General features: G+C 39.2%; 1 protein-coding gene across 2 annotated transcripts; it reads left to right on the forward strand.

Moving 5' to 3' along the window:
* The first annotated feature begins 35 nt into the window (after positions 1-35).
* Positions 36-11,918, forward strand: asz1 (ankyrin repeat, SAM and basic leucine zipper domain containing 1). 2 transcript variants are annotated; one of them, XM_077517262.1, is made up of 13 exons: positions 36-203; positions 918-1,028; positions 1,123-1,237; positions 3,090-3,201; positions 6,346-6,457; positions 6,529-6,663; positions 7,116-7,234; positions 7,444-7,516; positions 7,884-7,940; positions 8,620-8,732; positions 10,307-10,412; positions 10,974-11,087; positions 11,517-11,915. In XM_077517262.1, exons 1-13 carry the CDS (start codon positions 96-98, stop codon positions 11,670-11,672), a joined length of 1,431 nt encoding a protein of 476 aa, XP_077373388.1. In that variant the 5' UTR covers positions 36-95; the 3' UTR covers positions 11,673-11,915. The 2 variants fall into 2 exon arrangements, with proteins under 2 accessions (XP_077373388.1, XP_077373389.1); XM_077517263.1 differs by lacking the exon at positions 36-203 and adding an exon at positions 278-367 and having other exon boundaries at positions 11,517-11,918.
* Positions 11,919-12,043: the final 125 nt, after the last annotated feature.

A 12,043-nucleotide genomic window follows, 5' to 3' on the forward strand; every position in this document is an offset into this window, starting at 1 on the left:
AATGTGTGAAAAGCAGTTGAAGTACCTGTACTTGTAGCGCCACCTACCATGTTAATTAGCGGTCAAGGCGCCTTGGTCGGCTTTGCGGAGTCGACATGGCCGACTTGAACGATGTCGCCTTCCCAGCTGGATACGAGAGCGACAGCAGTAGCGACGAGTGGTTCATGGCGCGTCCGTCTGACAAAAAGTATTTCACTATTAAGGCAAGTTCGACTTGGAAACAACAGAAACAACAAAAATAAAAATCGTCCTCTCGCTTGTAGTGGCAGTGTTAACTCGCTCTACCGGAAGTAGCCATCTTGCCGCCATTAGCTAACTTGTTGCTAGCATGCTAGCTCGCAAGCTAGCGTTTCTCCTTCAGTGTCCGGTAAAATAAGTCAAACGCCGTCATGAACTGAGTGAAATGGTTACGTGTTATCCATTACAACATAAAGGTCTTTGTGGTGGTCTGATATAGAATAGGCAAAAATTTTACTTAAGTAATTGTAACAAAATTACTCGAGTCAAAGTCCTCCAAATAATTACTTGAGCAGAATAAGTTTCAGTGGGGAAAAAATATACACAGGTGCTGCGTAATTGTTGAGTAACTTCATTAATTGTTTTATAACCCAGAACCTGAAACACAAATACTGTGCAAATTATTTTGCCAGCTATCTAAAACAATAAATTGAATATTGATCAAATGAAGCAAAAAGCATTCATAAGAAAAATAAATGCCCACTCAAATGGTTTGAATTGTCTTTAAACTTGAATAAAAATATTCCAACATGACACATTTTCATATAAGTATAATAAGGTATAGACTGCACTATGTGTTATTTATAGTGTTTCAGTGGTGCAACACGACATAATGATGTAAACAAATGTCATTCAAATATTCTGTGTTGTACATAAATGGTCTATTGTTATTGTGACAGAATACCGATAATGCCGTGGCACATGCAGTAGAGAACGTCTATTTGCTAAAAATGGCTATCCGTGAAGGCAATGTTGGAGTCATTGAACAGCTGCTGGACAATGGCAAGAACCTTTTCATTCCTAAAACGGCAATTACATGTGTTTGTATACAATGTATGAGAGCATGTAGCTGTAATCATGTTGATGTTGTGCACAGGCATGGACATAGAATGCAGCCTGGGCCTTGGCTGTACTCCTCTGATGTGTGCTGTCAGTGTGGCAAACTACGACACGGCCGAAATGCTTCTGGACCGAGGAGCCAACGCCAACTTCGACAAAGGTCCCAAGCAAAACAGCAAATTACTCATTGATCATGTAGAATCATTCTTAAATTACAACTCCCACTAAGACGCAAAGAAAACAGTGTCTTATAAAGTTAAATTTTAACTGCGCATGAAGTGACCAAAGGGCATTTACATTGATAATAACCAGCAATTTTGTAATCTTACAAAAGTAGTTAGTAATGTTGATTTTGTTTCAGATCAGAATTTGTAATTTTATGACAATTAGTTTATTTTTGGAGGGGAAAAAAAAGTTGCAATCTTATGAGAAAAAAATAATGCAGTATATATCACAATGTGATATTTTTGAGAGGGAAAATTGTACAATAATATCGTGATATAATAAGATGAAACAGTTGGACTTTTACAAGAAAAAAAGCCACATTTTAACTTTAATTTCTAAATTGCCACATACTCATCATTCGTACTCATCAGATGTTGATTTGATTTATTTTATGACCTCTACGTAAGTACAAGTTTGATGAGAGGCCTTCTTTTCGTTACTATAAGAAGAACACAGCCGCACAGTCAAGGCCTCTACATCAACATCTTTCATCTGACATTACTTACCATCAATGACGCCAAAGGGGAAATGTTGCAGAAACGCCACACCTCTGATCCTTGGGAGTTGTTTTTAGTTCAGGCAAAGTGCCGCCACCTCATCATCCAATGCATTTGTTCCGTCAATGTCTGCATGTTAAAAAAAAAAGAAAAAAGAAAAAAAAAAGCACGCTGGAACAACTCTTCCATGTCGGGCAGGCCTACATCTTTACTCAGTGCTCCTTTATGTCAAGCATCACAAATAGATGCGACACGGCTGCTGCACAAGATCCAAATCAAAGTTCTTTGTTTCAGAAAAAGTTGGTCTTTTCAAGTCAAGTTGAGTGGGAGAAAAATTAGGAAGTAGGTGAGTAGTAGATTTCAAAATAAAAGCAGTAGTGTTGTAAAAGCGTATTGTCTGTATCTCGTTCAAAATTTTGTACAACATATGATTTTTTTTCATCATTATTAGTCCATGACTAAATTTTTGTGTTTTGTTTTTGTTTGATTTCCAAAAACAAAGCGACCTCTGGATTAAACTATGCTGTCGTTAGCATAGTCCTTTTAACCCCTAAAAAATAAAAAGAAACACTTTTGTGTATTATTATGAGCAGTGTGCTTGTGTCATCCATCACGCTACGCTGTTGTTAGCCAAAATGCTAACGCCTTTCTTCCAACTATTACTGTACATTCCATCATGAAGTCAAAGCTCGAGGCAGGTGAAAGTAAACAAATAAACGCCCCAATGACCAAAAGGGACTCCACGAATGAACGCATGAACGACGCACATCCCGCTCGCCACACTGCTGCCATTCCCGCTCGCCAAAATCTCAGGATCAGCATTTATTTACTCCCATCCCATGCACACGCAAGCTGGGGCCGTCTGGTTTGCGCCCACGCAAAGAATATATAAACAACAAAGGCACAGTAACACACATACAGATGGAGAGGCCTAAACACACATTGCCTGAGCTAATTGGAATAGAATGCAACTTGAAGCCAACATTAAGGTCAGGCAGTATGTCCATTAGGAGTAGAGACCAAAAAAAAAAGTCAAGCCATGGACGAAATTATATCGGAAGTTTGCTGTTTTGGTTTGGAGTGGCCACTGTATGATCACTTTGGGCTTATTTTTAGGGGTTCTACTAAGATGAGGATGAGAAACTCCCCAAGAGATTTTGTCCGATTGCTACCAAATTTGAAGCACGCATGGTGTAAAGTTGACAAGCTTCAACGCGTTGGATGTTTATCCATGTACTAGTAGTAGTTGCACATTCTGTATATGAGCAAATGTGTTGTTACTGTTTGTAGATGGCCGGACGGTGCTGATGGCCAGCTGCACAGCGATGGCAACGGAGGACCAGATTGCACGCTGTGTGGAGCTTCTGCTCTCCAGGAACGCCGATCCCAACATGGCGGACAGGTACGCGTGACAATCAAGGCGTTTGTGACTTGATCCAAATTGTTGTCGGCTGCACACGTGCGGATTTGTGATCGCAAATGTTAAAACGCGTTAAAAATGTACGAGAAGTTTGCTGGATTGGTTTCCCAGCAGATCAGGGAAGAAAAATCGCTTTTAAGTGGAGGTGTCAAAATGAATCGGTTAATGGTTAACGATTTTAATATCAAGTAATCGTTTTCATTTAATTTTTTTCTTCTTCATCAAAATGAGACGTTTGCAATTATCTTCTTTTACTTTGAAAAACAATGACTGAACCAGTAACTGAATCGGTTTCAAAAAGGTTGTGGCAAGTATCGCTCAATTCTTTTTTCGTTGAAATTTTTAGCCAAGTAAACAAATATTGTACATTTTTTAAATAGTAAAATCAATGAAGCCTGCAGGTGTTGTTTTGTAAGCACAAAGAAAATGAACATTTCTTTTTTTTCTCCAAAGTCTCACAACGAACTAGTTTCTTGCAACGACCTCTTGGGCTGTGTTGTACGAGCCCTTGCTCATAATTTAAGATATTATTTGCCACAATATGCGACCAACCAATCTTAAAAAATAAATAAATAACTTGTTTTTCTGTTGAATGTTTGATTTTCCCAATCACACTGCACAAATGAAACATTTCCTGTGTAAAACTCGCCAAAATGACGCCGCATGTCCTGTTTAGCCTACAAGCTAACAACATGTTTCTCAACCAGTGCCAGGAAAGTGATCAGTTCCCCCCCTAAACCAAATATTTGATGCCGACAAACCCCCCAGAGCGCAACGTTGATGTGGTTAGATGCCATCAAACCCCCCCCCACCCCCCACCGTCGTCGCTTACGTCTGAGCATCAAACCAAAAAAAATGAACGCCAGCTGCCTTTGCCTCTGCTTCAGTGTAAACAAACACCAGCTCCCAATTGTTCACATGCGCTCACGTTTACTCAAGTGTTGAGGCCGGAAGTTGCTCTGAGCTGCTCTGCACATGTGAGCATGCACGACGGCTCGATCTCGGCCCGCCGATACCAGCCTAATGAAGACATTAAGACATTTTACTTTGGATTTTATCGACTTAAAAAATGGGTCGGCTTGACCTGTTACATAACAGAAGGGTTAATAAACTCGCCTATTTAAATAGTGACGTCTAACTGTGTTAATCACGATTCAACCTTAAATCTCAACTGACCTTTTTATAGTCGGACAGTTGCACAGATAAGAGTGATCTACGGTCCCGGTGATTGGAACACATGCACACACAGAAGCTGTATGAGAAAGACCTTGTGAGGGCTGTCACGCTTACAGTAGAAACGAACGATGCGACCGGTCCCGTTCCCACTACTCAAAGAGGAAGTGCGGCGTAGTGAAGCGGTTGAGGAATGCGTGCAAATTGACATAAAACATTAACTTTTGTCTACTTGACGGTGATTAATATGACTGTTTGCCATCACGCTGTTTGACCAGTGCGGACTCTTTCCCAGACGACTCGCTAAATCAGCGCCGCGAGTCAACAGTGAGCTCGCCCCGGACATGTGACATGTAAAAAAAAATCACCAAGTGCGATTGCAGTTATTGAATCAGGAATTGTTTTTATCCTGACTGTCCCTCAGGGTCTCTTTATACTATGTACAAAAATGTTTGTCGATGACTCGGTTATTGTCACAAAGTCAGACTTACAGGATAACAAAGGTATAGTGGATGAATCGGTGAAAAAAGTGAAACTCGCATGTTAAATATAGTAGAGCTGGGCCTGATAATGATTCCTAAAACCATGAATCCATTATATTAATTTCTCTTTTCCCCATAAATTCACAAGACAATATAATTTTAACTCTTTTACTGCCACAAAAAACGTTAATATGATAAAGGCTTTGATCATTTATGTCATCCTTGAAAACGTTCTATTTCATCAGATTTCGTCATGTTTCGTTGTAATTTCATACACCGGCAGCCCATTGAAAAGAGAATGCTGCCATCTGCTGGCCATAGTTAGTGTTTTTGATTCCTCAACCCATTGACCAGGCAGCGAGGCACTTAGACGTTGCACTGGCCATTGATTTAAAAAAAAAAAAAATAGTAGACGTCATTTAACGTTTATGGCGACATACATCGTGATTTTACTAATCATTATTAAACGTTTTTGGCAGCCAAAGAGTTTTAAAGGCGAGTTTTTTTTTTTTTTAAACGTTTTCTTGAAATTTGCTGTTCACATGCATTTAAAAGTATTTTCTTACATTTATGAAAGACCTGACTTAGTGCACTTTAAGACAATTCAGAATCTTTTAAATTTACATTTACAATTATTGGATTCTAATTATGAAAGATATTTTCATCATCCTTGCTGATGTCAATGTTTGTGTAACACCTAAGAGATTATAACGTGTTACTATTATTAATAAACTAACTAATTTAACCAGTTTTTGCCTCCACAAAATTAATTTGTAAATAATAATGTAACATAATGTTTGTGGAGTTTTTATCATGTGCTTGATATTTAAGAATTGACGGTCCATAATTAATATCGGATTGTGTATTAAAAAAAAAATAATAAAAAAATCGAATCGAGCTGAACTGTTGTGAATCGATTGAGGAAATTAGATTTGATATCCAGCCCTAACATTTAGTCAACCACACACAAAGTGAAATATTTCAAGCCTTTATTTGTTTGAATGCAGGATTATGCCAGAAAAACGAAAACAAACAAACAAACAAAAAAAACTTAGAAACAAGCTTAGAAAATGATGACCAACTCAACATTGTCACCGCAAAACAGCTGCAGAGGTTTTACGGTTGTGCAGAAAAACCATCATTGACTGACTGGGGGGGGAAAAAACAGCCAAAAAAGGTGCACAACTCTCCGGACACACAAATGAAGCCCCAAAAAAAAAAAAAAAGTCTGATCATGTGTTGAAAAACAGTTCAATTTCTAATAACCTCCAAAAGAAAGTACTTCAATTCAAATCAATTCTATTTCCATTATGTCCAAATATACAACACAAATCCGTATATGTATGACTACGGTAGTGCTCCATATTTGTTTGAGATGCTGATGGTAGGGTGAAGTTAGCAATTTCTAATTACAGCAATAAACCCCAATCTACAATTTCTCATATGTTTTTTTTTTTTGTTTGTTTTTAAGGTCTCAAACAACATGCCTGATGTTGGCCGGCATTGAGAATTACTGCAAGATCCTGAACCTGCTGGTGTCCCACGGAGCCGACCCCAATTTGCAGGATGCCAACGGATACACCGTATGTAACCTGATTGTTGCGGGTAGACGTGTTGCGCGCGTGTGTTCTGTGTAACAAAACCGACGTTTCAGGCCTTGGCGTTGGCCGTGCACAACGGCAGAGAGAAAGCCGTGGTGAAACTCCTCCAACTAGGAGCTGACCGCAGCATCGCCACCAAGGCGGGAAAGACCCCTGCTCAGCTGGCTTTGCTTGGCAAGCACACGCAGGTAACCTTCAACATTGACTCGAGTCTATTTTGCAAATTGGCACTTTAGTTTTGTGACAGAAGATTCAACATTTAGATTTAGATTTAGACTTAGACTTGACTTTATTGATCCCTTTGGGATGGCTCCCTCTGGGAAATTTACATTTCCAGCAGCAATAAGAACAGATAATAAAATAAAACGTAATTCAATCAATCAATAAATGAGGTTATTACACCAGAGATTGAATTAATAATAAAAATAGTAATAATAACAAAAAAATAAAAATTCAATCAATAAATAAGGTTATTACACCGGAGATTTAATTAAATACAGTACAGTACAGTAAAGTGCCATATTTGTGCGGTTTTCGAGTTTCAAGAAATACTTTCTGCGTTTCAATGTCAATTGTGCACAAAAAAACTGGTTGTTTAATTATGAGTGTGCATATCGTGTGTATTCTTCATACCTTGTAGATCTCCAGGATCCTGTCCTCGGCGTCGAGCGTTGATCCCGCGCTACCTTTCAACTCCACGGAGGAAAATCTTTCCACGCTCGTCAAGGCCAACACTCAGGCTCCATCTTTTGCTGAAAGGTAAAAAAAAAATTGTAAAGTAACTTCGACATGAAAATATACATGCAGTTGTAAAATATGCATACTGGTACACATTGCTTAGAGCTGTCCTGTTGAGAACTTTGTATTTGTTGCCCTCTGCTGGATTCTCTCAACAACTGCAGGAATCACCATGTTGCGACCGATTAAAAATGAAATCAATCCATAAAAATTCTGTTTTCACATAACAGCGTCCCCAAGCTGGATGACCTGGAGCTCCTGCTTCACGGCCTGGATCTGGACTACCTCATCGACATCATGCACGTACGTCATTCATTGGGTTTAAAATCATTCCTACATTTGCACAATATTCAAAGTCATCCTTTCGTTCAAAATGGCTTCAACAAATGCTTTTGAAAAATGATCCGCACCCTCGCGACCTTCCCACATCTCCCCGATGTCGCCATATTGATTAATGGTAGCATGTCGTCTCTCATTAGCGCCACAGGTGAGACGTTAACAGTAGCAGCTGCGAGTCGCTTTGACATTTTCATGTAATGAGGTGTGCAGTTTACATATTTGACGCGCACGGTACCCGGAATGCGCACGGAGGTTTGAGCTCCGTTTGACAGATGCTGGTGTCGGCCATGCAGGCGCATCTGCTCACGTTGCGACCGCTGTGCCTTCACAGGAGAAGGACATCACCTGGAGCGAGCTGCTGACTATGGAGAAGGAGGAGCTGGAGAAGGTAACAGTTCATGCTGCACTATAAAACCCACTATTATTATTATTATTATTATTAGCTGCACATTTTTCATTATTAGAGATTCAAACTGATTATTTTCATAAATCATCAATTGTTTTTTGATTAAATGATGAATCAGAAAAAAAATTCTGATCCTTTATTACACAAAAACAGGACATTATTTCCAATTGACATAGTGTACGAGTTGATCGGTTTTTGTCATGGGCGCAATGAAAGGCAGTGATCGACATGCCGATCAAATACATTTCCACGCAAATCGGCCTATCGTGATCGGTGGCCGAATGGATCGATCTGTGCTCCACTAATTCTATGATATACAGGTGCTCGTCAGAAAAATTTGAAAAAAAAGTTTAATAATTTCCGTAATTTCCATTCAAAAAGTCTTAACTTTCATAGGTTATATGTTTTCTTCACATTCAAATTTTTTGACATCCTGTTCTCATGGGCTTTATGAGCGGGAAGCCCAAATAATATAAAAATTAGGGCTGCACGATAATGCTATTATTGTGCATCCCTAGTAAAAACACATACTTGAGATCACTTAATTTGTGGACCCTGGATCTATCATCTATGAACGTTTGGCGTTTTGAATGGAATTATGGAAATGATTCAACTTGTTGACGATATTCCAATTTTTGGACGAGCACCTGTATTCCCACAGGTTGGAATCGCAGATGCAGCAGACCAGCGGAAGGTCCTGAGTGCCGTGCAGCAGATGCACTTGGACAAATTGGACATGGACGTCATCGAGCAACTCGAAGTGACCGACAGCGGGTTTGTATCACGTCTTCGAATCAAACGCCTCTCATAAAACGGACAAACAATTAAATATATGTACAGAGGGGCCAGAATTTATTTTTGAAAGGCCATTGGCAATTATAAACTTTTTTTTTTCGCTTTTTGCTGCGGCACTCGGGCCAGTCTTCTCCCCTTGTGACGTTTCTCCCCCACTTGGAAGTTGTCCATCAAACCTGTGAGCGTCTCTCGTTCTCATTTGTGCCCATCTAACCCTTCCGTAATGGTTTAAGTGGAGCTGTAATGATTTGTAAGGCGAGAGTCGAAAAGGGCTCGCGGCAGAGTCGTCTGGGCCCACCCCATCGCGCCGTGAAGGCTCAGCGGACAGACGTCATGAGACAGAAAGATGGTGGAAGGCTTGACCAGGATAAGGCTTCCCTCTAAGACACCTCACTACTTACCGATCGAGTAAACACACTCGTATTCAGGGATATTATGCATGTTGACAGGTTTTAAAACATAACAATTAACAAAACACGTCTATTTAGTATGAAATATGGATTTAATAACTGAAGAACTTTTGATCAATTGATGGAGGCACATCAGAATCACTTTTCTTGTATGTAATGCGATTGTTATACAAGTGCAGTGAAAGTGGACAGAAAAGCAACAGAAGAGAACAAAAACAAATGAAGAATGGCTCAACATTTACACGGGGTTCGTGGACCTTAAGTCTAAAAATAGAAATTCCAATAGGAAGTGTTTGAAGGTTTGAAAATGCATGATAAACAATGCGGGCATTTATGTGATAACAATAAAAGTTTTTAAAAATTGTAAAAAAAATAAATAAATAATAATAATAATTAAAAAGTAACATTTAAAAATAAAAATAAAGACGTTCAGAAGATGTGGGACACTAAAAAAAACAAAAAACAAAATTAGAATTCATTTCATTTGAGTAAAATTTAGGGAAATCATATTGCAAATATAAATAGAATTTTTTTGATTCAATGTTTTTTTTAATGCTTAAAAAATCTTTATTAAAAAAGTAAAAAATTATTAAAATTAATCTTCATTTTATGTATAAAACCAATACATAAAAATTTATATTTTTTTAAATAAAATACATATAATTAAAAATAAAAATATGATATATATATATATATGTCCCCAAAATGGGGAACATGATTTAAGTGATAAAAAATAAAAAAAGTTGACAGGCAGGTTCACACATTTTTCAGCCCCATGTAAAACAACAAAGCGTAACATAACATCAGATATTTGTGCGGGCGCGCTGTCATCGCCGCGCTAGACAAACTAGGAGCAGGGAGAAGGGAGGCTCGGCCGCCTGACACTGTTTACACTGCTGACTCTGACAGAGCGCGCCTCCTCCAAGGCAGATGTAGCGCTAAGATAACAACTATCAATAATCCGCGCTGTTGAGTACGCCGCGTGATGAATACGAATCACTTATCATCCGAGGAGCTCGTTCGCTGGGTGGGAGAAAGGCCAGCCACCTGTTTGCTGAGGTGCTCGACATTTTTAGATCGTAACTATCATTTGTATTAATAAAAGAAACTTTAGTTTCATAATTTTTTTTAAATGGTCTCCAGGAGTGAGGAGTTTCTTAACTTCCTGCTCAAGCTGAAGCAGCAATGCGACTGTCTGACGGAAACTGTTCAAGACACCATCCGCCGCCTCCCCCTGCAGGTCTCTAAGGTACACTGCATGTTCGGCCACTTCATTAGGCACACGCAGGGTTATTATAGTTTTGGAATTTTCTGTGACACACTTTCAAAGGTCCTTATTCCGGTTAATATCAAAATAAATCTACATTTAAAATCATACCCAAGGCTCATACATTAAATTAATAGCCAAAAACTAAAACAAAGAAAATTTTTGCTATAAATGTAAAATGTAGTTTCAGTCAATTTTCATTTTTTTAAAAACATTTTTGTTTTCATTTTTATTTTATTTTTATTTTATTTTTATTTTATTTTTATTTTATTTTTATTTTATTTTTATTTTATTTTTATTTTTATTTTTTATTATAATAATGCTAATTGTTTTTTGAATTTTACTTTTAGTTTTTTTCCGTTAATTTTAGTTAACGAGAATAACCTTGGGAACACGTGATGTGAGTCCAGAAAAATTATTTCAAATGTGATTTTTCAAATAAAGCAGTTACGTAAATGACGCATTTTCGAAAGTACCATTCTTTACTTTGCTTTTGCATCAGTTGCCACTGCTTTTGTGTGCTAACGTGTCTCCCGATCGTAGCTGGTCTTCAAACTGGACCCCAAGGGGGAGGCCCAGGATGTGTGCGGCCAACTGATGGTGCAGACCAAAGACCTGCAGACCAAAGTCAACTGCCTGCACAATCTGCTCTGCCAGGTCCGCAAACTCCTGCATACTGTATTTTCAATGTTGACAAGCTCCAGCACGTGCGTGCGTGCGTGTTTGTAGCAAGCTAGTCTAACCTGACAGGAGCGAATCCTCGCAGCCAATAAGTCAGCGCCACTATGACACAGCCCTGTCAGCACGCAGACACCAGGGAAGATGAGTGGGGGGGCGACGGAGTTTACAGGGCTGATGGGAAGGGTCCGGGTTGAGGGGTGAGAAGAGTTGACGGAGCAGTACATAGACAAATTGGGGGGTGAGGGGGACTGTGGTTCCTCAGCTGTGTCAAGCAGGAATCTGATGACCCCGTTTGGACTCAGTTGGGGTCCCAAACCCAGGGAGGTCTTTCAAGACCACGGGGGAGCTGTGTTCTCTGCTCTGAGGGGCACAAGTGGGACTAAAATCAATGTGTTTCACGTACAGATGAACGAGGCCGAAAACTTCTGCCAGCTTCCTCCGCCCGTCGCCCACGGCGATAAGAGACTGGCGGTCCTAGCGAGGGCGCTGGGGGCCGCCCTCCTCTTCGTCTTCGGCCATCGCTATCTGCCCAAGTTAAGGAACGTCTTCACATGCTTTTAATCATTAATGTGCGTTTGTGTTGAACCAGACACTTTGATTTGGTTGTTACCAAGACTTGTAACGTTGAATCTTATTTTTTTTTTATTTACAAGAGTATGTTCACATTTGCAAGTTTTAGTTTTTAGGAGCATGTTGTAGTCTGGGGAAAACAATTGTTTTAATAAGAAAGTTTAAAATGGGAAAAATATTTGACTTGTAAAATTCATAAAGCCAACAGCACCTAATTGGACAAAAAGAGGCAATTTTTGCAAATTTGTTGCTTAAATTTAAAGTTTTGGATTCTTTCATACTTAAAAAAATAAAAATAAAAAGTGCAGCAGCAAACAAGTTTGACTTGTTCGTTACATCTTGGGAATGATTGGGGGGGGGGG

The sequence above is a fragment of the Festucalex cinctus genome, chromosome 3 (genome assembly GCF_051991245.1).
Source record: "Festucalex cinctus isolate MCC-2025b chromosome 3, RoL_Fcin_1.0, whole genome shotgun sequence".
In the NCBI taxonomy this organism is placed as follows: domain Eukaryota; kingdom Metazoa; phylum Chordata; class Actinopteri; order Syngnathiformes; family Syngnathidae; genus Festucalex; species Festucalex cinctus.

Coding starts and splice junctions, on each gene's coding strand:
- asz1 (XM_077517262.1), top strand. CDS start 96: ATGGCCGACTTGAACGATGTCGCCTTCCCAGCTGGATACGAGAGCGAC. Junction 7,941..8,619: donor AGAAGGAGGAGCTGGAGAAG/GTAACAGTTCAT, acceptor GTATTCCCACAG/GTTGGAATCGCAGATGCAGC. Junction 10,413..10,973: donor TCCCCCTGCAGGTCTCTAAG/GTACACTGCATG, acceptor TCCCGATCGTAG/CTGGTCTTCAAACTGGACCC.